At 41.6% G+C, this 24,877-nt stretch overlaps 1 protein-coding gene across 3 annotated transcripts in view; it reads left to right on the forward strand.

Moving 5' to 3' along the window:
* The window catches only part of CDH18 (cadherin 18), a 452,445-nt gene extending 430,453 nt beyond the window's left edge, over positions 1-21,992 (forward strand). For all 3 annotated transcript variants that reach the window (XM_038770457.1, XM_038770455.1, XM_038770458.1), the window contains 4 exons: positions 1,232-1,353; positions 6,098-6,215; positions 19,400-19,651; positions 21,158-21,992. In XM_038770457.1, the coding sequence (XP_038626385.1) occupies positions 1,232-1,353; positions 6,098-6,215; positions 19,400-19,651; positions 21,158-21,672 (1,007 nt within the window). In that variant the 3' untranslated portion in view covers positions 21,673-21,992. The remainder of the gene's footprint in view (positions 1-1,231; positions 1,354-6,097; positions 6,216-19,399; positions 19,652-21,157) is intronic.
* The last annotated feature ends 2,885 nt before the right edge of the window (positions 21,993-24,877 follow it).

The raw sequence follows: 24,877 nt of genomic DNA on the forward strand, positions 1-24,877 counted from the left end.
ACACAGTCCCTGTCTCACATAGCACTCACAGCCTCAATCCTCATTTTACAGATCAGGGAACTGAGGTATAGAGAAAAGTGAAGTGACTGACCCAAGGTCACACTGCAGACAAATAGCAGAGCAGGATTAGAACCCAGGCCCTTCTGTTTCCAAGGCCCATGCTCTATCTTGTCCCAGTTTAAGAGCATACTTTTACCTATCTTCCATATGGCTCCTTTAGACTGTAATCTTGTCTTCTGGATTGTAAATTTGTCCTCTAGACTGTAAACTCATTATGGGCAGGGAATGTGTCTAATTCTGTTGTATTCTCCCAAGTACTAAGTGCAGTGTTCTGCACATAGCAAGTGTTCAAGTAATATGATTGACTGAATTGTGTGTGTGTGTATGTTGAACACTCAATTTACCTTTTCTAATTACATTATTGGTAAATTTGTTAATGTTTATGTCCCCTGATAGAATCAAGTTTTTGTGGACAGGCTATCTGCCTCGATCTTCTGAACCTTCCCAAGAGCTCAGTATAGTTTCTTGCACTTAATAGGTGCTCAATAAATTCCATTCACATTCTGCTACTATCAATCAATCAATCAATTGTATTTATTGAGTGTTTACTGTGTGCAGAGCACTGTACTAAGCGCTTGGGAAGTACAAGTTGGCAACATATAGAGACAGTCCCTACCCAACAGTGGGCTCACCACCACTGCCATTAATACTACTGCTATTCATTATATAATTGAATTGTTTACTTTTAGATAAGTTCAAAAATATGCACTTGTGATATTTTCCTTTGTTTTGTTTGATATTCTTGTAAAATTTCAGCCTAATACTGAAATCATTTTAGGAGGAAGGGACATTATTTTGCCACAGCTATTATTTTTACCCCACCATTGCAAGGTTTAGATTAATGATGTATTAAATTGTTCATCCTTTAGAGTATGACAGCATACAATGCCTCCTGACAACTTTCTCCCTCTCAGTTTCCTGAATAGCATGTAATTTCCTTCGTTTGACAAAACATCCTTTTAACATTCATGTCATAGCGTAGTGTTCATTTTTCACTTTCCAGTTAGGCAAAGAGACTCAACATAGAGCATCTTCAGAAAGTCGTCTTTTCCCAGGAGCTTTACGGTAGTTTCTGGAGCTTGTGACAGGCTTTCATTTAAGGAGATTTGTTATAAGTAAAGCGTGAATGTTTATATTAACACTATCCGATATGTTCCCATGTGTTTTGCAGACAATCTTGGTTTGCTAAGTCACGTTACGGTTGGCATTAGAGTTCTGGACGTCAACGACAATCCACCTGAACTCGCCATGGACTACGATGTTGTTGTCTGTGAGAATTCCAAGCCCGGACAGGTAGGTTCGATAGTTTCCCACTTCTATTTCTTTCAATGAATTTTTAACTACAGCTCTCTGTGTATTAAAGTTTTATTCAGAAAAGCTGAACCCACCAAGTGCTTCAGTTTGTAAAAATAAGGCAAAAAACAACCATCTTCCTGTATGCCATCTGCAGAATGTTACATCAAAAATAAGTTAGTTAATGAATGTCTAATGATCAAAGTAGTGAAGTCAAGTGTTCCCCTGCAATGGAGAACAGGGTATCCTATATCTGTTAAATGGTGTCTTTGCAGATTGTGAGCCTATGTAAGCAGTGTGGCCTAGTAGAAAGATTCCAGACCTGGAAATCAGAGGACCTGGGTTCTAATCCTGGCTCTGCCACCTGTTTGCTGGGTGGCTGTGGGCAAGTCAATTAATTTCTCTATGCCTTGCCTGTCAAATGGAGAGTACACCCTACTCGCTCCTACTTGGTTGGGCAGTGTCCAACTTGATTATATTGTATCTACAAGTGCTTAGTACAGTGCTCTGCACACAGTAATCGCTCAATAAATATGACTGAATGAATGAATGAATCTACCCCAACTTAGTACAGTGCTTGACACTTGGTAAATGTTTAATGGATACCACTAAAATATATGGCTGGCCCTCTGTCTCCTTCCCAAACAAAACACACACACACACACACACACACACACACACACACACACACACACACACACACACACACACACACACACACAATGTGACATCATTTCAGAGAATGGCCAAGGCTAGTAAATGTGCCTTCTGAGCCTGTCGGCAGTGTGGTCTCAATCTGTTTTCAAGTGCCATCTTGGGAGAGGAGAGGGTAACTGGACTAAGCAGCAATATGCCTGAATAAGAAAGTGGAGCAGAAAAAGATTCCCCTTGAGAGCTTCCGATGGTGTGCAGTTGTGCTCAGAAAAGACCTGGACAAGTTCTCTCCCCACAAGCTGTCTGTTTGACCAAACATTATGCACAATCTGGCTGTGGTTTGAAGCCCTCGGGATTAAAGGACCCACAATCCCAGTTCAAAATATTGTTCTCTTTATTACATCAAGCTATTTCCCTCCATGGACTGCAAGCTCCTTGAGGGTAGGTTATGGGTGTCTTCTAGGTACTCCTAAGTGGTTACTAAGGTTCTCTGCACTCAGTGGCAACTCAGTGAGCAATAATATTATTATCATCATTATTTTGTTGAATTTTTTTAAGCTCTTACTATGTGCCAGGCACTGTATTAAGCACTGGAGTAGATCAAGCTCTTCAGGTTGGACACAATCTATGTCCCACATGGGGCTCACAGTTTTAATCCCCATTTTACAGATGAGGTAACCAAGGCACAGAGAAATGGAGTGACTTGCCCAAGGTCACACAGCAGATGAGTGGTGGATTTGGGATTAGAACCCAGGTCCTTCTGACTCCCAGGTTTTATCCTATTCAATGGATTGACTCATTTCTTTGGAAAGGTGAGGGCAGAAATGCTAAAGCTAAGAGTTCAAACATCAGCATACTGTGTGCCACATGTTCTACACTGGAAAGAAAACCCATTCTCACCGCACATTAAAACACTGTAGCTAAGGACTGAGATGAAGAGAGTTGAGTGTCCACAGTCTTCCAGAAATAAGGCTGGGGTTCAATGGTGATCTTGCCACTGACAACAATGGCCATTTCATTTCTTCGAGGCACAAGGAGAAACTACAGTGCTGATGTCTGAGTCTTAAGCACTGATTCCCAAAACCAAGCTTGAAAAAATGTCTGAGAAAGAATGAAAGAGGGAGGGGCAGGGGGAACTTTCCCCCACAGCTTTGAGTGTTGTTCCACTAAACTGGGAGCTCTTAGCGGGCAAGAACCATGTCTCTTGTTTCTGGTGAATTCATTCATTCATTCATTCATTCGATCGTATTTATTGAGTGCTTACTGTGTGCAGAGCACTGTACTAAGCGCTTGGGAAGTACAAGTTGGCAACATATAGAGACGGTCCCTACCCAACAGCGGGCTCACAGTCTAGAAGGGGGAGACAGACAACAAAACAAAACATATTAACAAAATAAAACAAAACTCATTCAGTGCTCTCTGAAGGCAGTAGGGTCTCAGCAAACACCATTGGTTGATCGATTGATTGCCTTCTAATAGCAGAAAGGAACACAAGAATGATTGGAACAGTAATTGACCTGAGGAACGGTAGAATGGTATGCATTTTCTGTGGCTCAGCCCAGACCTTGCCATTATGATCCTCGGGAACCTTATAGCCATATTTGGGATGTGCAGGAAGAGTTTTAGGGTGTTCTACTAACACTGTTTATTTAGCAGTTAAGGAATACTAATAAAGAAGTGTCATGCTTTCTGCCCACAAAAATCTTGCACTCTAACGGGGGAGATTGACATAGACTACTTGCCAATCGAATGGTTAAAATGAATGATTAAGTATACATACAAAAATGCCGAGGATGTGCATGGAAAGATCACAGGCTTGGGAAACAGAGGTCATGAGTTCTAATTCCGCCTCTGCCACTTGTCAGCTGTGTGACTTTGGGCAAGTCACTTAACTTTTCTGTACCTCAGTTACCTCATCTGTAAAATGGGGATGAAGCCTGTGAGCCCCACGTGGGACTAACTGATTACCTTGTATCTATCCCAGCACTTAGAACAGTGCTTGGCACATAGTAAGTGCTTAACAAATACCGTCATTATTAAATGAGTACAAAGTGCTAGAATGGCCGATGGATTGATACAAATGAGGGTTCTGGGAACTAACTGAGAAAGCTTATTGGACGAGGTGGAATTTTAGCAGGGCTTTGCGGTCACCGGATTTGGAAAGGGAGGTATTTTGGAGTTAAAGTGGGAGAGATCTTCAAGTGGCAAAATGGATTTTCTGAATCTGTCATGTTAACACAACTGTGGTCCTGTTTAGCTCATTCAATGAAGAATCAATTGCTTTCAGCCTTTTATGCCCGTCTTATGGATACCTTGTATCCAGATGTAACTATTTGGCTATAGTAAGGAGTTTACTATTTCTGGTAGCTGCAGTTGAAATCACAGGAAGTTCAGGTCAATGCAGATATCACCAAGAACAGCTGCAAATATTTCTCAAGAGTTTGCATATTTTCTTATTCTGAAAAGTCTTTAGACTACACTGGTTTAAAAGTAGTATTAATAAGAAAATCATTCATGCATGAAATTTGAAATTGGCCTTATCAGGTCAGAGCAGTTCTGAATGGTAAAAGTTGCTGAAAGAAACTTGATTAAAAAAAAATAGTATAGCTTCCACATCTTGAATTATTTGTCACACTCATTTCCTTCCCTTGGCCCTTACCTTACAAAACTTGAGACTATAAAATATGGTATTATAAAATGAAAATGTCAATGGGTCCCCTGAAGGTTCTATCCCTTCCTACCCTAACCATTAGCTATTCTATAGATGGTCTGCTAATAAATGCATTTTTGGATGCTTCATATTTTACCTGTTGAATAGAGAAGCATGTATGGAAGCTCACCTAGAATTTAGCAATGAAGGGACTATGCACATTTATTAGAAACACAGAAATAGCTTTTATGGAAAGAGAATGTTCTTACTGGCACACCTATATTTAAGACATTGACAATTGCCTACAAACTTCTCTTTACTCCAACCTTCAGATGCTCCTCTTATCTAGAGCCCAAACAGAGAAAGAAAAATGAGCTGTTAAGAATCAATTAAGATTAAAATGGCCATTTGAATCATTCATATACAAGAACATTTCATATATCAAGTTTAGCCTCTGGGTTTTGTGAATTAGCATAAAAAATATGTTCCCTGTAAAGTAGAAAAAGTAGTGAACAGACAGTAAACTTGAGGGCTCTGAACTTGTGGAGTGTCAGTAAGAAAGCAACTAGAGAGAGCATTTTGGCTGCTTCCAAACTCCAGGTTAAAGGCAGGAAAGTGAATGAAATAAATGGAACCACTATTCCACTCTTTCTAGACACATTCACTCCCATGACCCGCTCACTTGACTGCTTTACCCCAGCCAAAATCAGAAACGACTTGGAAAATCATCGGCACTCTTGTTTCAGGAAGTGAGAGGAATGATTCTTTTGAAAATGTGTCCTGAAGAATTCCTCTTAGTTGGGTTGATATTTGTCTTCTCATCTTGGGTAATCAGGCATGGAATTCTGTTTGTAAAATTTAGCAGTGTTATTCATCAATGCTGATTATTCTGACTCTTACCTACTGTTTTATCTTACTGGTGAGGGAATTAAAATGGTAATGAATTGCTCTTGCATTTAATGACTGAGGTCAAGGTGTGTGGTAGACCTCTTTATCCAGCAGCACTGGAATCTTTTTACTTGATCAAATCATCTATCCCATCTCCCTAGATATTTCTAAATCTCCAAGATGCAGTTCGTGATAAAGAATCATACAATAGACTTAGATTGGAAAAACATAGAGATGATTATTGCCTCCTCTAGACTGTAAGCTCTTGTGGACAGGGAATGTGTCTCTTATATTGTTGTTGTGCTGTCCCAAGTGCTTAGTAATTACTTCACACAGTAAGTGCTTAATAAATACCAATGATTGCCCCACGCCTCAGTTCATGTAGTAAGCAAAAGCAAGCTGATGAAGACATTTAATGCCTTGAATTTGAAAAGCATCCGCTTGAAAGCCAGACTGAAAACATATTTTCAACATATCTGTTTCCCCAGAAATAAAGCAACATATAGTCCAACTTCAAATTTGCATGCCTCAGAATGTGTTTATTTTCCCCAGGTTATTCATACCTTCAGTGCCGTGGATAGAGACGACTTTGCCAACGGGCCACGATTCCATTTTTTCCTAGATGAAGGCCTCTCGGTCAATCCCAACTTCACCCTGAAGGACAATGAAGGTAAATGAAAGATGCGGGAGTTTAATTTGGCGTGCTTCTCCAAACATGTGTTGGATGGCTTGGATTATGTTGCTTTGTTTTCACATTATGTTGACATCCACACTCAAGGGTGGTGTGCTACTAAAACCCCAGTGTAAAGTGTCAATTACATTTGAAATAGAAGCATATTTATATATACAACTTCCATTAACTCATTCAAAAGTCACTATTTGTGATTGTTTATGTCTGTTTCTCTCATTTAAAATAGCCCACAAATTGCACAGGATCAGGAAATATCTCTTGTCTCTGTTGTTCTTTACCAAGTGATTATCACAGTGAATTGTGTGCAGTGGTTGCTCAATAAATACCACAAGTAGTACTTTGACAGTAGTAGTTTGACCTTGTACCCATATTTAAATTATATTATTTACTTTGATATGGTATGGCTAAGTAATAAAATTAACTATTTGAATTAAGCATTTAGTACAGTGCTGTGCACACAGTAAGCCCTCAATAAATACGATTAAATGAATTAGTAGCTTAGGTTTTTAGGCATCTGTGGAATGCTTGCTATGTGCCAAGCACTGTATTAAGAGCTAGGGTAGATAATCAATAATTCTATTTGGAGATATGTTTATAGACAACTTTACCATATCACTAAATGGGTGCCTTTAATTTAGGATCAATAGTGGTAGGACTCACTGCTTCAAGAGTGGGAAGGAGGAAAAATGTCTTTAAATTTCGACCGCTTTACCCTTTGGGTTGAAATCTCAAACATCACTTGGTTTTCAAGGCAGTGGGAGAAAAGTTGGAATTTTATGCCATCTGCACATCCCCTTCAGTTGCCGCTTGAAGTGAATTCTTTGTGGATTGGGGCAATTCACTCCAAAGCATAATAAAATAGGCATAAAAGAGTGTGTTCTATGCGTCTCTGTTGATCCTTGATGGGATCGTTGTTTCTCCAGTATGTTTCCAAGTGAATTGGGTGATGCTCCAGGAAAGTCTCTTTATCTTAATAACTCTTTGCCTCGCTAACTGCTCAGGGAATTGAATGGATAATGATTATGGTGTTTATTGACTGCTTATTCCGGGCATAGCGCTAGGGTAGATGAAGGGTGATCAGAATCAGGATCTCGGTGGTCTTTGGTGTTTGTGGATATCTTTGTGAGATTTAGAACTGAGTCCCTTGATGCTAGAGGGATTCTCTCCTCAAAGGGGAACTGGAGAACTAAGTAATAGTGCTCCCTCCATGGGCCCCCTTCTCTTGGCTTCCTGCCCACAGTGCCTCACTCAGATCTGCTCTTTTTCCTTCATTGGCTTTAATCGGAAGGTGGTGGTTTGGTTTTTTTCCTTAATTTGGGGGATATTCGAAGCAAAAAGCGGAGCTGACGTATCCAAGTTCACTGAAAGGTGCAGCAACCCTGACTGTGAGCCTCATGTGGGATGGGGCCTATGCCATCCTGATTAAGTTGTATCTCCCCCAGTGCTTCAAGCAGGGCTTAACACATTGTAAGCGCTTTGCAAATACCATAAAAAATGTGATTTTTGAAAGCCTAGAGCGGATGTGCACATTAACCTACTTAGCATCTCAGCGCCAGGACACTGAGAAGTTAAATGAAGTTAACATGTTAGAAGGTCACCAAGGCTAATTTGCAAGATTGTTTAAAAATGGGGGAATGAAAGGGAAACCATATTTCTGGAAAAACTTGGGAAATGTGTGTTCTGAAGAGCCCAAAATTAATATATTGCTGCTTTGTAAAGTCATTTTATGAACTCGCCGGATATTACAAGATGACAGTTTGAAAGGAAAGCTGAATGTCCTGAGATATCTCAGCTCACTAGAAAAATTCTGATGTACTTTATAATTGCATATCACTGATGGGGCTCAGATGTGAGTTGGGAGAGTCAAACTCAAGCAAAAGGATATATTTTGACAAGCTTCCTATACAGTGGGGACGAAAAATTAAAATGTTAATTTTAAATATTAATGTTTAAATGGTGAAGCTCTAAAAAATGGATTATTCAATTAGTGGTATTGAGTGCTTACTGTGTCTAGAGCCCTGTACTAAGCACTTGGGAAATTAGGAGCTTTCAGTAGAGGCTAATATTACTGGTGTGTGTTTACTGACTTTTTACAGTGAGTAGAATGCTGTACTAAATTCTTAGCATTTGAAGATATAGCCCCTGCCCAGAAAGAAGCTTACATTTAAAACTCCAGTTCCTCCACCTCTTCATCAATGCATTATTTCTCCTTTCAGATCCCAAATCCCTTGAGGTGTGGGATTGTGTCATTGTTGCTATGTGTGGCATTTGTTGTGCAATTACAGTAGGTACAGCACCATCCAGGTGAGTGGAACATGGATAGCGATTCATTCTCTGGCCTCACCACCCAGGTACCAATGTCTCAGTGCTCGATAGACAGTGGACACCCAGTGAATAGTGTTGTTGATATTGATTAGAATTTTATTCCAGAGAACAAACTTTCAAGGCATTTGCTTTCCTTTATGGAGTTATAAAAATGTAATTTAGTTAATGTCTTTATCACTTTGAATAGAAACAGCATGGCTTAGTGGAAAGAGCCTAGACCCAGGAATCAAGAGTTGTAGTTTCTAACTAACGCTGGCTCCACAGATTGCCTGCTGTGTGACCCTAGGCAAGTCACTTAACTTCTCTGTACTTCAGTTTTCTCATGTAAAATAGGGTTTAAATACCTGTTCTCCCTCCCACTTAAACAGGAGCCCCATGTCAGGCAGGGAGCTCGTGAGATAGTGCTTGATATATAGTACTTATAATAATAATAATAATTATGGTATTTGTTAAGTGCTTCTATCTATGTACCTAGCACTGTTCTGAGTGCTGGAGTAGATTCAAGGTAATCAGGTTGCCCCACTTGGGGCTTACAGTCTTAACCCCCATTTTATAGATGAGGTAACTGAGGCAAAGAGAAGTGGCTTGCCCAAGATCACAGAGCAGATGAGTGGCGGAGCTGTGATTAGAACCACTTCCTCTGACTCCCAAGCCTGTGCTCTAACGGAGAAGCAGCATGGCCTAGTGGATAGAGAATGGGCCTAGGAGGCAGAGGTCATGGGTTCTAATCCCGGCTCTGCCACTTGTCTGCTTTGTAACCTCAGACAAGTCACCTCACTTCTCTGTGCCTCAGTTACCTCATCTGTAAAATGGGGATTGAAACTGTGAGCCTTACATGGACTAGGGACTGTGTCCAACCCGATTTGCTTGTATCCAACCCAGCGCGTAGTACAGTGCCTGGCACATAGTAAATGCTTAACAAATACCATAATTATTATTATTATTCATTCATTCATTCAATCGTATTTATTGAGTGCTTACTGTGTGCAGAGCACTGTACTAAGCACTTACCGACTACCATGATTAATCTATTGTAATTATTCTCCCCAGTTGTTAGCTCATAGTCAACTCTTAGCAAATACCAAACTTATTATTATTATGAAGAGGTTTTGGTGGGGGGGGAATTATTCAGGTTCTTAAAAGATTTTCTTCTTATTTCAACTTTTAATATTGATTTCTCATCTTTTTTTATTTTATGTTTTCGTCTGATCTAAGATTAAAGTTGTTTGTTGTTTTGAGTGGAGTTTAATCTCCCAATCTCCTAATTTAGAATCAGTTAAATCAACCAAAGAGCCAGGATGTTGTTTTAAATGATGATTATTTCATTTCTAAAGGAATTGGGATTTCTTACCTTCTCTCAGTAGTTCACGTAAGATACACAGTCATATCAAGTATCCATGGGGAGAACAGATTCCCTGTGAGGTGCTTATGTGTGTATTGCCATTCATCAGTCGGAATGTTTAATCCATATTTTCATGTTCTTTAATCTCTTTACCCACTATTGGAAAATATTATTGTAAATTTATAAGGACATGCTCCCTCCTACATTATTTTTATTCTTTCATCACTCCTTTGTTGATGTTGCATCTGCACTTTGAAGAATGGAAATGGTACCTTTTCACATGTCTACTATTAACATTCACTTTTAAGAAATCTGCTACTAGTCATCCTAGTATATATTTCTGGCTCAGTTAATTAATCAGTCAGTCAATCAAAGGTATCTATTGGGAGGTTACTCTGTGCAAAGCATTGTACTAAGCAGTTGGAGAGTAAAATAAATAATAATCAATAGATGGTATTTATTAAGTGCTTTCTGTGTGCAGAGCACTGTACTAAACACTTGGGAGAGTTTAATACAATTGAGCCAGTTAAAACATTCCCACAAGAGAAGATGGAGAGACAGCCATGAAAATAAATGGAATATAGGGGGAATAGTGATGTTGGAAGTTTTGCATTTTAATAATTGAAATATTTTGATCAACTTAAATGAAATTCTGGGACCCATGTGTTTTATTTCTGCTTTTTCACTTTTATTTTATCTCTAGTCAGTTGAGGCCTTAACCATCTTGCAGCTTGTTCAGCCAACTTTCTTATCACCAAAAATTCTTTTTCATGCCAACTTCATTCACTTTTTCATTATTTTTTGAGCTTGCTTTTGAACTTAGCCCCTTTTTCTAAAAAGAGCAATCTTTTCAGAAATCCTTTTATGATTTTTAGCCCCCAATTCAAGGTAGAATGCATTACAATGATATCTCCTCCCATTTGTTTACTTGGAATTGGAGAAAGGGTCACAATTCTATCATTTATTTTGGCTCACCAAGGGAAATTGTGGGTAATTTCTAAATTCACCTTGTGGTTGTTAAAAATCCATCTTTTGTTATCATCCTTTCAAATTTCACAGGACATTAATCCAGAAAGGCAGATGCCATAGTAGATAACGTGTTGATTGCTGTCATTTTTGTCTATGTTCAAAATATTGTTGGTAGTCAAAACTTAGCCTACAATAGAGATATCTTCTTTATTGTTTCCCTTTCTGAAAACCATTGTTGAACTTCGATAAATCATCTCACTAAATTGTAATGGGTGCTCTTACAGAAATTCTCTCCAAGAAGCTGGAAAGGGCCTTCAATAGATGACATGGATCATTTAGAGAAGCAGGCTGGCCTACTGGAAAGAGCAGAGGCCTCGGGATCAGAGGACCTGGGTTCCAACTCCAACTTTGCCTGCTGTGTGACCTTAGGCAAATTGCTTAACTTCTCTGTGCTTCAATTTCTCCATCTGTAAAATGGAGATACAATACCTGTTCTCCTTCCTACTTAGACTGTGAGCCCCTGGGTGTCAGGGACTATGCCCAACTTGATTGACTTGTATCTACCTCAGTGCTCAGAACAGTCTTTGACATAGTAAGTGCTTAACAAATATCATTACAGTAATAATAATTATAATAATAATTATGGTATTTAAGTGTTTACTATGTGCCAGGCACTGTTCTGAGCATGAGGGTAGATACAAGATCACTGGGTTGGTTATAGTCCCTGTCCTACATGGGACTCATAGTCTTAATCCCCATTTTACAGATGAGGCAATTGAGGGACTGAGAAGTGAAGTGACTTGTCCAAGGTCATACAGCAAGCAAGTGGTGGAGCTGGGATTAGAACCCACGACTTCTAGACCTGTGCTCTATTCACTAGGCCATGCTGCTTGAAATTAAGCTGCTTAAAGCTGCTGCTTTAATGTAAATTAACTGGGTGGTTTGGCCAAATACGTTTCTCCCATCCCTTACCTCTCCCACCCTCCCCATTTTGTATTTTTAATAAAATGAAGATGTGTCAAATACAGTTAGGTAGGTAGGTGTCACGTTGAGTGGGTTCCAAATTGGGGAGGGGCAGGTGCCGATGCACATCACAGTCCTTGCACACACTGGCACAGTGTCTCGTGAATGCTACGCTGGTACTTGGTGTAATCTAATGATATAATTAGGGAGGCAGCGTGGCCTGATGGGCACAGAAAAGTAAAAAGTGACTTGTCCAAAGTCACACAGCTGATAGGTTGCAGAGCAGGGATTAGAGCCCAAGCCCGTGCTTTTTCCACTAAGCTACGCTGCTTCTCGTGATTGGAAAATAAACTGACTGGACGCAGTCCATGCCTCACATGGGACTTAAAGTCTTAATCCCCCTTAAACAGATGAGGAAACTGAGAAGTAAATGACTTGCCTAAGGTCTCACTGCAGACATGTGATGGAGTTGGGTTGATAACTGAGGTTCTCTAAATCTCAGAGTTGTGCTCTTTCCACTAAGGCACACCGTTTCTCAATATGGAAACTGTGTCCTCTAAAATGTTGATTTTGTATTGGTGACTAATATGCCGTTTTATCATCATCAACAGTGGTATTTGAGTGATTTCTATGTGCAGAGCACTGTGGTAAGCGCTTGGGCTGGTACAATATAACAGAGTTGGTAGATTTGTTCTGCCCACCATGATCTGACACTCTAGAGGACTGTCCAGTAGAACAAAGGTTAACCAAAGAGCATTACCTAAGTTAGTTGGAACAAGACTCCAGTTTTCCAACTTTTCCTGAAGGAAGGGGCTCTCCCTCCTGGTTGACATCCTTGGAGGCTCTTGAAGATGAGTTGAGTGATTCCTGGTGAATTGAATCTGTGCCACCAGAGAATGAGTGAGTTGGCATCTGGGAAAAATCTGATTCAACCTATGAAGGAAGAATGGATAATTGTTCCTTTCATTTCCCTCGAGAGGATCAGGCTGGCAATATATGGACTGCTCCTCTTTGTGGATCATTAATGGAGGAGAAAAGGCAGCATGTCCCAACACTCACATGGAGATTAAGGGGACATGTACTTGTTCTTTCTTGTTCCTGCCCATCAAAACCAAATTACTTAGTGTATGCTCCAGATCCCTATAGCTGTAAGGTTTCTGCGGCTGGCGTGACTTTGGCAATATATCATTCAAGGTATGTTGATCTCCGCCCAAGGTTTTTGGTCTACCAGTTCGTAGGCTCTGACTTTCTGAATGATCAATGTTGAAATGAGAAAACCAGCTGAGATCATGAGGAGTGCTGGATATTTGACATTTATAAAGCAAGACATAGTTCTAGCAGCTTCTGAGACTCGAAGCACTTTGAACTCAGAGGATTTTGTTTTTCCTCCTAGGGTCTATTCATAAAGCCTAATTTTATTTCTGGTGAATCTGGACGAGTGTTCCTCATACCTAACAGACAAGATTGTTCAAATCATTAGAAAGGAGCTTAGCGGACTCACCCCAGTAGTTCATTATTAATAATGTTGCTGGATCTTGATATTGGTTTCTCGCGCCTTCAGTATAAATCAGCACGTATTTATTTTTCCAATGTTAGAGATGCTGACATGGAAGAGAAAGGAGATGAGCTGTTTTCTATTGAACATCTTTTAACCAATGCATCCATCAATTAAATTGGCTTGCAATTTTTACTCATTTACATTGACACCCCCAAACAATGCAATTTATTGTGGCTGTTGTTGGATTAGTGTCTCAAAACATCTTATATTAAAAGTTGTATACAATCTAGTTGTTTCCTTTGAAAGGATTCTGCATTTTGGCTTTGTTACCTGAAACTTGATAAGTATTAACTAATCTGAAGAGGCTAAACGCATTCCCCAAACCCAAACCATGAGCCTCTTCTTTGAATTAAGCATTTTAAATAATGATTGTATTTATTAAGCACTCACTATGTGTCAAAAGGTAGAGAAAAGATTATCAGATTGAATGCAATTCCCATTCCAAGTGGGGCTCACAGTCTAGGAGAGAGGCAGACCGGGTGTTTTATCCTGACTCTATAGATGAAGAAACTGAGTTACAGAGTAATCAGGTGACTTACCCAAGGCCGCACACAGCAGGCAAGTGGCAGAGCTAGGGCTCCAAACTCCCAATCCCATGCTCTTTTTACTACGCTGGTAAGCGTAAATCTTGTCATCAGAGTATAAGCGGGAAATGTGTAGATAATGAGGTGGAGGCGATTTGTATGAGTGAATATAATAGAAATGGAATGCATCGATTATAAGGTAGAGGCAAAGGACATGAGTAAGTCCAGAAAAATGGGGCTTTTGTATTAAAATCACCAATCCTGTTATTTCCACCAAAGAGCAGTGTCTGACCCCCATTATGTTACCCTAATTGGTAGCTTTGTTTGTGGTGCTCCAAGGAATGTCACTTATCCACTTAATGTTTTGCTCTATTTCTCCACTTGGACTGGTGATATAGCTGCCAGATGTGGAAAATGACCTATAGTCATAAAACTCTCCAGTGAGTACCCAGTTGCAGATGCCAAACAGCTCATTATTTCTCTAATGTCAGGAGTCATTTGCATTTAAATTTTTCCCTCCAGAACCCTTTCCGATAGCATTATGGAGAAAGAGCCATTTAGCCTCCTTGAATTCTTTCAAGGAATCCAAAAATTTAATCTCAGAAGACTGCTTCATTTTGGAGCTTTTTCGCTCTGAGGTGAATCCAGTAGCCCAGGCAAATGTCACTGTCAGGGTGCAGTGACTGCTGAGAGAAGATAGTCCTTTCAGGGACTCTGAAGCTGGCTGGTGTTATACCACATAATAAGATGATGTGATGGGCCCAGGAGAGACAGATTTCCTTGCATGCCCACAGTTTAGGTGAGTGGTTCCTCCTCACCCATGTATTCCTGGCCACACTGACCCCAGAGAAGCGGGCAAAGAGCCAGCTCCACTGTGGAAGCCCCAAATGAGAGCTAACTGCATTCAGTTCAGATCACTCCGGGATCTCAGCAGCGGAGCGGTCATCATCTGATGGATCCCGACCATCCCAAAAGCCAGATGGCGTAGCCGATAGAGCACGGACCTGGGATTCAGAAGGTCATGGGTTCTAATCTCAACTCTGCCACGTCTTCTGTGTCGGCAAGTCACTTTTCTTGTCTGTACCTCAGTTACCTCATCTGTAAAATGGAGGTGGAGACTGTTGGCCCAACATGGAACAGGGACCGTGTTCATCTTGATTTGCTTGTTTCCTCCCCGGTGCTAGTTCAGTGCGTGGCACGTAGTAAGCACTTAACAAATATTATTACCATCATTTTTACTATAACGATGATGATTAATGCGCAGAAGCCAGACTCAGGGCTGCAAATTGAGGTGGAGAACTTGTGTCACTTTCAACTGGAAATTCTAAGGCAGAAGGCAGTGAACCTGTTCCGACCTTTTGACTCCTGAGTGCATTGCTGGACCTAGACGCTAGTGATGGTACAGACTATGTGCAGCCTTAATTATTACCGCACTGAATCTCTATAGAGTGGAGAGTTTGAGGCTCCGGGGTCTGAAAAGAGAAATAATGGAAAAGGGTTTAAAATAGAAGTTGCCTTTCTCTTTTTACTTAGACTTGCCTTTATGGGCAGTAAACCTCGTAGTGACTTATCAAGTCTTCTTGAGGTAAATAAAACATCCATTTGGAAAAAAAGATGAAAGCTAAATCCATGCAGATTTGTGCCACAGAGGCAGTTGCTTCAGCAACATTGAAATGGAGGAGGGATGTTTTGCTTGGAATTTGATTGCCCGTCGATACGGACCTGAAAGTATAAGGTTATGGTCAAACAGTGAGGATTTTTGCTTGGGGCTCGTTTATTTTCCGAGTAACATTGCCTCTTTGGGGAAAGTTCCTGTTGGATCCTGGGCTCAGCTCGACTCGCAGTTGAATCAATCAATGCTATTTGTCCACTAATTCTATTGTATTGCACTCTCCCAAGCACTTAGTACAGTGCTCTGCTCAAGTGCTCAGCAAATTCCATTGATCGATTGAACACTTATTATGTGAAGAGCACTGTACTGAGTGTTTGGGAGAGTACAAACCAACAGAGTTGGTAACATAATCCTTGTCCACAAGGAGCTTACAGTCTAGGTGGGGAAACAGTACTCTACAGGATGTCAACATAAGTCCTTGGAGCGGGGTGAAGGGAGGTTGAATTCTGAGGCCTAGGAATTCTGGCTCTTTTGCTGCTTTCTTTGAAGCATTTGTAACATTTTCCACTGGAAATTTGGTAACCAAAGCCACGGGGCTAAAAGGGAACAGGAGAAACCAAAGGAAAGAAATAAAGGCAAAGGTCATTTGCTGCATTTTAGTATTTGTAGCCCAATATATTTTCATGGGTCTGCATGGAAGATAGGCAGAATCTCCAGATTTGAATAGTATAATTTTAGAGTTTTAAAATGAAGCATTGTAGCCTAGTGTATAGAGCACAGGCCTAAGGGTCAGAGGGACCTGGGTTCTAATCCTGGTTCTACCAGTTGTCTGTTGTGTGATCTTGGGCAAGTCACTTCACTTCTTTGGACCTCAGTTCCCTCATCTGTAAAATGGAGATTAAGACTATGAGCCTCATATGGGGTAGGGACTGTGTCCAACCCGATTATCTCGTGTCTATCCTAGCACTTAGAACAGTGCCTGGTACATAGAAGTAGAAGGGCTTAATAAATAACATTAAAAACAAAAACTGATGCTCCTAGATCAGCTGCACATATTGGAGAGCCACCAGGCTATTTTGGGAAATGTGGCAACTAGAAGAAGCTTTTTGAATTTTCTTTACCTCAAATTGTGTTCCATGAAACACTTCACAAACGCATCGAAGAACAAGGTGTTCCACCCTCCTTGCCAGTGAACTTGTGCATCTTCCAGTTCTTTTCCAACTAAATTGGCAGGCTCGTTAAACCTCTGAGCTGTGGAATTGAATGAGATTCTGAAGTTCGCGGTTTGAGACTGGAATGGGCAGACTGAGGCACACTAGCTCAAAGTGGTGGGCTTGCCAACTATCAAGAGTAAGATGTGTCTGAAAGACTTCTGCCTTTCCTTTGTCTAAGTATAACAAAATAATAACAGAATGAATGGTCCTCAGAAGAGCAGGAAAATGAGTCCTGGGGAAATAAAGGTGGTGGGTTTCAGGATATTAGGAATAACGCACAATTAATAATGCAATAACAACTTTATAGTTATGGAATTTTGGTTTCACCTGCTTATGGGTACATGAGAACTGTGCACTTGCTAAGGTACCAGCCAGAACAAGATATTTTCTTTTCCGGGATGACCTTCTTTGATCGTATTCCCCCAGTTAAGAGCACTGATATATGAGGCACTTAATAATTGTGTAATAATAATGTAATGTAATAATGTAATAATAATATTAATAATCAATAATTTGATAATTAATAATTCAATAAGTGGCATTTGTGGGGTGCTTCCTCTGATTTTTTTCCCTTCCAGGATTTTATTGGTGGGCACATTTGCCAATCTGCCCATGGAGGAGCCCCCTGTTCCCTCAGCTGGTATCTGATTGGTAGCGAGTGAGGGAAAGGGAAGACTATGCCAGCTGTGGCATCAGTATCATTGCACCTTGGGGATGGGAGCTGCCCCATCCCTTTCAGGTTTTGGTTTTGTTTCATAATTGAAAATGCCCTATGATCTCTGAAGAAAGCAATGCCAAGCTTTGTTTTAAAATGCACAAAGAAAAAACAAAACAAAAACAAAAAAGTTTTTCAATTAAATTGGATCTGGGAAGGAAATATCGGTTTACCTGGCACAGTTTGGATTCCAACAGCACGAGGCAGCATGGTTTAGTGGCAGAGCACAGGCCTGGAAGTCAGAAGGTCATGGGTTCGAATTCCGGCTCCACCACATGTCTGCTGTGTGACCTTGGGTGAGTCAGTTCACTTCTCCGTGCCTCAGTTACCTCATCTGTAAAATGGGGATTGAGACTGTGAGCCCCACATGGGACAGGAACTGTGTACAACTTGATTTAGTTGTATCCACCCCAGCACTTAGTACAGTGCTTGGTACATTGTCAGCGTTTAACAAATGCCAACATTCTTATTCAAAGTTTGCTCCAAGGGTGGCTGGAAGTGGGGGTGGGGGGTTGGTGAGGAGCACATTTCTTGGATAGGAGATGTGGAGGCAAGACAGGTGGGTAGTTACTTATGGGGCGAGGTGGGTGCGCAGGTGGAGAGGGATTGCCGAAGAGGCTTGCCTTCCCCTACTCAGCCCCTATTTGCTGGTAGAGAATGTGACATTTAAAGGGCTTAGGAAAGTGTAAAGTCAGCCTGCCTCGCAGGCCTCAGAGCAGGCAATCATTTTGGATTTGCCAAATAGAGGATCTTTAAGCAGCCAGGGGTCTGCGTCAAGACCTAGGCACAGTGAGAAGGTTAGCCCTAAAGGAGCGAAGTGTGCGGGCTGGATTGTAGGAGAGTAGTGAGGTGAGGTAGGAGGGGGCAAGGTGATTGCGTGCTTTAAAGTCAACGGTGGGGAGTATTTGATGTGGAGGTAGATGGGAAACTACTGGAGTTTGGTTTGTCGGGGAAGTGGAGTTGATAGTCTCTTTTGGAGTTTAATGGTGTAAAACCGAGTGTGTGGCTCAAAATCTTTAAATTTATGTTTTTTGAATTCTTTTCAAATATATCTCTGAATACCGTATTACTTGTGAGGAGATATATGTAATGGGAGTTTTAGAAGGCTTCAAAATACCCAGAGTTCCATTTTGGATTCTGGACAGATTCCACATTTCTTTCATTCTTTCGAATGGTTGGTCTGGCAAAGGGCCAGGGTTTCTCTTTCTAGAGGTTTTAGCAAGTAAGGTGTCTCTTAGCTAACACTGACTAATCCTCCGCTTTGTTGGTCATTGAGATGTCACCTTGGCACTCGGGTGAGTATCCGGTATATTGGTTATTCACAGATTAGTGATTCTTTTGCTCTTACACTTTCAACCTCTGTATTTCTGTCAATTTGGGATGGCTTTTCTCCCCATTTGCCTGTCACCTCCTTGAGAGCAGACACTGTCTTGCATTTCTGTGCTAGGTTTGCACACATCTGGTATAGTGCTCTGCTCACAATAATAATAATAATAATATCTATTAAGTGCTTACTATGTGCCATGCACTGTTCTAAGGGCTAAGCACTGTTCTAAGTGCTGAATAGGTGCCTAATAAATTGTAAACTCCTCCCAATAGTTCGTAAACTACTTGAGGGCAAGGATTATGTCAACTATCTCTATTGTACTCTCCCAAACGGTTAGCACAAGGTTGTGAACAGAGTAAGCACGCAGTAAATATCACTCATTGAATTATACATGCTGTTACTGGTGGTGATGATAACTGGCCAAAATTATCCTTGTGTTTCATCTTCGACTGTCTTTGGTGGCTTTCTCAGTTCATAAGCTCCAGCCTTCTACCATATCAAAATGTTCCCCCTTCCATCTCCCCAGTTGAAGAGACGAATGTCTGTGCACGAGAGGAAATGAATATGAACCATGGTGACTCTTGCCAGTTTTCTTGTGCTTCTGTCTGTTCTAGATAATTCGGCGAGCATTTTGACAAAGCGGAGGAGATTCAGCCGGACATCTCAGGATGTATATCACCTCCCGATTGTGATCGCTGATGGTGGCCTCCCCTCTCTCAGCAGCAGCTGTACCCTCACGATCCGAGTCTGTGCGTGCGAGAGAGACGGGCGGGTGCGGACCTGCCATGCTGACGCCTTCCTCTCTTCTGCCGGTTTGAGCACTGGAGCCCTGATTGCCATTCTGCTCTGTGTCGTCATTCTCTTGGGTAAGTCATTCGCCCCGCTGACTTGGTCATCCTGAGACAGCTATAAGCGAGGCTCAGAGTGGTGGCACGTAGCTAGTGCGATATGTTCGAACGGTGGCACATCAATGGAGGGTCACCAGGAAGAATGCAGAATTGGAAGTTATTGGTGGGAAAAGGAGCAGGAGTAAGACGCGGCTCGAAAAAAAATGGGTTGAAAGTTGCAGATTTCCATGTCCAGAGAACTCTGGGTAGTTTAGCCCTGTCTTAATCCCCATTTTACAGACGCGGCTCGAAAAAAAATGGGTTGAAAGTTGCAGATTTCCATGTCCAGAGAACTCTGGGTAGTTTAGCCCTGTCTTAATCCCCATTTTACAGATGAAGTAACTGAGGCCCAGAAAAGTGAAGTGATTTGCCCAAGGTCCCACAGCAGACAAGTGACAGAGCCACTTATAATGTCTTTATACTCTACATTGTTTTCTACCTGTAATCTATTTCACCACCCATCTCCCCTGATATGTTGTCAGTTCCCTGAGGGCTGGGTTGTGTTTACTAACTCTATTGAACCTCCCATCGTCTGGATACAGTCATTCTAATCTGGATGGATTCGTGAGAAGCAGGGGGGTCCATTGGAAGGGAACAGGCTTGGAAGTCAGAAGGATCTGGGTTTTGATCCCAGATCCATCATTTGTCTGCTGTGTGACCTTGGGCAAGGATTTTCACTTCTATGTGCCTCAGTTACCTCATCTGTAAAATGGGGATTGTGACTGTGAGCCCCATTTGGGACAGGAACTCTCTGCCCTACCTGGTTAACTTGTGTCTGCCCCAGCACGTAGTACAGTGACTGACACATAGTAAGTGCTAACAACTACCATAACAAAAAAAAATCCACAGACATGTCTTTTTTCCAGGGGCTTGAGTAGGCCCAACCAACATTTGGAAATCCTCTAGAATGTAAACATCTTATGGACAGGGAACCTGTTTACCAATTTTGTTACTTTGTATTTGCCCAAGCGCTTAGTACAGTGCTCTGCACACAGTAAGCGCTCAAAAAATACCATCGATTGATTTAAAGATTGATTGTTCACCCAGTAGAAGCAGTTTGGCCTAAAGGATAGTGCCTGGGCTTGGGAGTCCAAAGAACCTATGTTCTAATCCCAGCTCAGCCGCTTGACTGCTGGGTGACCTTGTGCAAGTCCTCATTTCTCTCACAGTTACCTCATCTGTAATCAGGTTGGCTCACAGTCTTAATCCCCATAATAAAGATGAGGTAACTGAGGCCCAGAGAAGTGAAGTGACTTTCCCAAGGTCACACAGCAGACGGTTGGCAGAGGTGGGATTAGGACCCCCATTCTCAAACTCCCCAGGCCATGCTCTCGTCAGTAGGCCATGCTGCTTTGCTTCCCACCTACAGAGTAGGGGCGATAGGAGTGAATGAGGTGACCAACCCAAATCCGTCCAGAGCCCCTTCCAGTTCTGACGTCTTTCCCGAGTCTCATCATGCTCTCCCGTTCCCCCCCTCCCTGACAGCCATCGTGGTCCTCTTCATTACCCTGAGACGCAGCAAGAAAGAGCCTCTGATCATTTCTGAAGAGGACGTCCGGGAAAACGTGGTCACTTATGACGACGAGGGAGGTGGCGAGGAGGACACGGAGGCTTTTGACATCGCGGCCTTGAGGAACCCATCAGCCGCCGAGGAGCTGAGGTACCGGCGGGACGTCCGGCCTGACGTGAAGCCGCCACTGCCGCCGTCACCGCCACCATCGGAGCCCCAACATCCTTCCCCACACCTCGGGGGCCTGGACGTTCAGGAGTTCATCCAGAGGAGACTGGCCGAGGCCGACGTGGATCTCAGCGTGCCCCCCTATGATTCCCTCCAGACCTATGCCTACGAGGGCCGGCGCTCGGAAGCTGGATCCATCAGCTCTCTGGATTCTGCCACAACGCACTCGGACCAAGATTATGGATACCTTGGGGACTGGGGGCCGGAGTTCCGCAAGTTGGCTGAACTCTACGGAGACATAGAATCTGAAAGAACAACTTAGCCGACCGGCGCGGAGGCTTCAGGGGATGGTGTAGATGCCCCACCGGAGTGCTTACCGTGGTCCCCATGAGGAGGGGGAGGTGGACGCGATGGATCGGACGGAGGGAGGGAATCCATCCCGGGAGCTGGCCTGGGAGCTGTTCACGGTCACTGTAGAAACAAGTGCTCTTTCAAGTCGGAAATGGGGTCTGTCCACTGGAAGGAAGTCGAATTTGGAAGTGAAAAACAAAAACAAAAAAATTACAGAGGAAAAAGGAAGCTATTGTTCTTTGTGAATATTTTTTAATTGCTCAATAAAGTCAGTGATACCGTTTCATTTACCATCTCTGAAATAAACCCAGTGGTGATGTTTGTTGCCACATGCTTAAAAAGACAGAGCTCTGAAGTGCCAAACATTTCCCATCTTGAGGGTAAAAGCCAAGGGTTAGGGTCTGAGCTGTGTGAGCTGAGATGACGCAGTGGCTATCCTCTCGTGGTCCTGGCTCAGACCCCGAGTGGGCTTGTGGCCGACATTCCACATTTGCCCCATCCCCTCCCTGCCCTGGCCACGGCCTTTACTCACAAGATGCATGGACTTGAACTTGTATTTCTTCCCAGCCCTGCCCATTTGGGTTCTCTAAAGGGAAGGGGTGGAGCTGGGGGACTCCCCTGCCCTGTTCAGTGCACAATTGAGAATCACCAGACATGCTCTGCTTCTAAGTGCAGACACCCACCTTGGTCTCTTTGCCTCCCCCTGACCCACCCATTTTTTCTTCTAACCAGAGTCTTTATTTTCTAGATCTAACCGTTTGAGGACTGGCGTTACCTCAGTGAAGCAGAAGAAACGTGAGCAGAGTCAATACAAATCACCCTAATAGCAAACCTTATACCACTCTTCAGGTGGCCAGGGAACCTGTCTGCCAACCCTGTTGTTTTGGACTCTCCCAAGCGCTTACTACAGTGCCCTGCACACAGTAAGTGCTCAATAAATACCATTAATTGATTAAGGTGGTTCCGTTTCCCTCAAACTCAGTGACCACAGATGAGTCGTGTTAAAAGGTGGGCTACTTGTTTCTACTTCCAACCAATTCTATGTTTAATGGCTGTGTGAATTTTTCAATTCCTACCTCCAACATACGGGGCCAAATTACTCTTTAGCTCACAATTCTTCTTCTGCTGAGGTCCTCTTTGTCCTGTTTCTCTTCCTCCCTTCTTCCTTCTCAGCCTTTTCTCTTTGCTTTTTTCTTCTCTCCTATTTTCCTTCTTTCTCTCTCCTCTTTCCCTTCTTTCCTTTTTTTTTCCTTCCTCCAATCCTCCCTTCTTTTCCTTCCAATTATGTCCCCATCCTTTTGTGTGTTTTTTTTAAAGTATTGAAATATAGTGGAGGAAAGGTACACCTAAATTCCATCTCTTAGATTCAGAAGATCATTTCAAATTAGGTATGATTATGAAGTGCAATTCAAGAGCATTTCGGCACCCATTTCAAGTTTGGGTCATGTTATCATTTTATTTCTTCATGTTATGTTTTTTTGTTGCTATTCTCTATCTTCCCTACCCTGCCCTGTTTCTCGTTCATTTTGAGATATGCTTTGAATCACTGATCATGATAGAGAGGTTTCTTATTCAGAAAATCTAAGATGTCAAGGATGTCATAGAAATACCATGAGCATTTTTTTCTGATTTTGTTCCTTGCCATTTAACAGCAATTGGAGTTATGTTAAGTGATTTGAATTGGGTACTACTTTAAAGATTTCAAAAGTCTCCCTGGCAAATGGCCCATAAGAAATGAGAAAACAAATCTGACACTTTTGGCATTAATTTTTCACTTTGTTATTCCTTTTTATCAGTCATATGGGTTCTATCTCTTCACCCCACTTCTAAATACAATAATTTTTGTCTGAAATCATCTCTTTAAATTATGTCCAAAAATATTTTGAATTCAATGAGTTTTTTAGGGGTCAATGCTTGTAAAATGATCCAGACCATCATTCTTCTCATTCCTACTCAAGCAATGACCATATGCTGAACGTGTCAAATATATCAAATTAAATCAAGTTGAAGGTTCATGACCTCTAGAGGAAACATTTATCCTGGTACAACTATCTGAATCTTCCCATATGCAATGTATTGGATTTTTAATTCATTTGGAACTCTCCGTTACTGTCCTATTACAGTTTCGAGATACAGAAAATCGGTAAGTTTAACGTGAATAATTCTCAATTTGGGTTTCAAGACTGAGGGAGAAAATGTAATTTGAGCCCTATGCGAAGTGTTAGCTTTCGATGTGCTACTTTATCATGATTTGCAACGTGTTGCTTTGCCTAATTGTATGAAGTCAAATCAAAAGATAAATGTGGTAGCTTTGGGGACTATTCTCTTGATAGCCATATTCCAATTATGCTAATGTCAGTTTTGCATAAAGTCAGGAAAGCAATTAGGTTCCTCAGGGACGGTTATGTTTGTGGTCATTGTGAGTGTGAGAGTGTGTGTGTGTGTAAAATTTTGAAATTCCAAGAGGTTCAAGATCATTCTTCACCAGAACTATTCTGAATCTCTGACTCAGCAGACACACTGTGTTTTGTTTCATGCATACTGGCCTCGTTTTTCCTAATTGTTAATTTTTCACTAAAGGACTGCACATTATTCTTCTACAACCTACGTGATGAATGTGTGCTTTCTGCATGTCACCTAAAATGCCTCTGTCATTTCACAGAGAAAAAGCAAGTTCGAAATTTTTCCCCTGGTCATATTTTCTCTCAGGAACAAACTATTTTTGATACTTTCTAAATCAACTCTATTAAACTCAAATTTGGTTTTCTGGAAATAACTTAGTTTCTCTGCCAATTCAAGTAAAACTGAAGTATCAGTGAAGGCACAAAAAAGGGTATTATGGATATTATTTTCCAACCATCTCTCCATAAATGGACTTGAAATATTCCACATCCCTTGCTTTTTTTTCCATTGTATTACATATCAGTTAAGCACCGCCATTAATGTTCTTGGGCTTTGCTAACATTACTACTTGAACACTGCATTAACTGAGTAAATTAGGCACCTAGCTGTTGCAAACATTAACTTTAAAAAAAAAAAATAGTGTCCAGATTCACAAGCCGATTTTTCCATCTAAAATATAGAGCCAAATTGCCAATGAGCACTGGAGTGTTGACATCACATGTCCCCGGTGTGCATCCAGTCATTCATGGAGGATCTGAGCAAGCAGGTATGGT

The sequence above is a fragment of the Tachyglossus aculeatus genome, chromosome X3 (genome assembly GCF_015852505.1).
Source record: "Tachyglossus aculeatus isolate mTacAcu1 chromosome X3, mTacAcu1.pri, whole genome shotgun sequence".
NCBI lineage: Eukaryota > Metazoa > Chordata > Mammalia > Monotremata > Tachyglossidae > Tachyglossus > Tachyglossus aculeatus.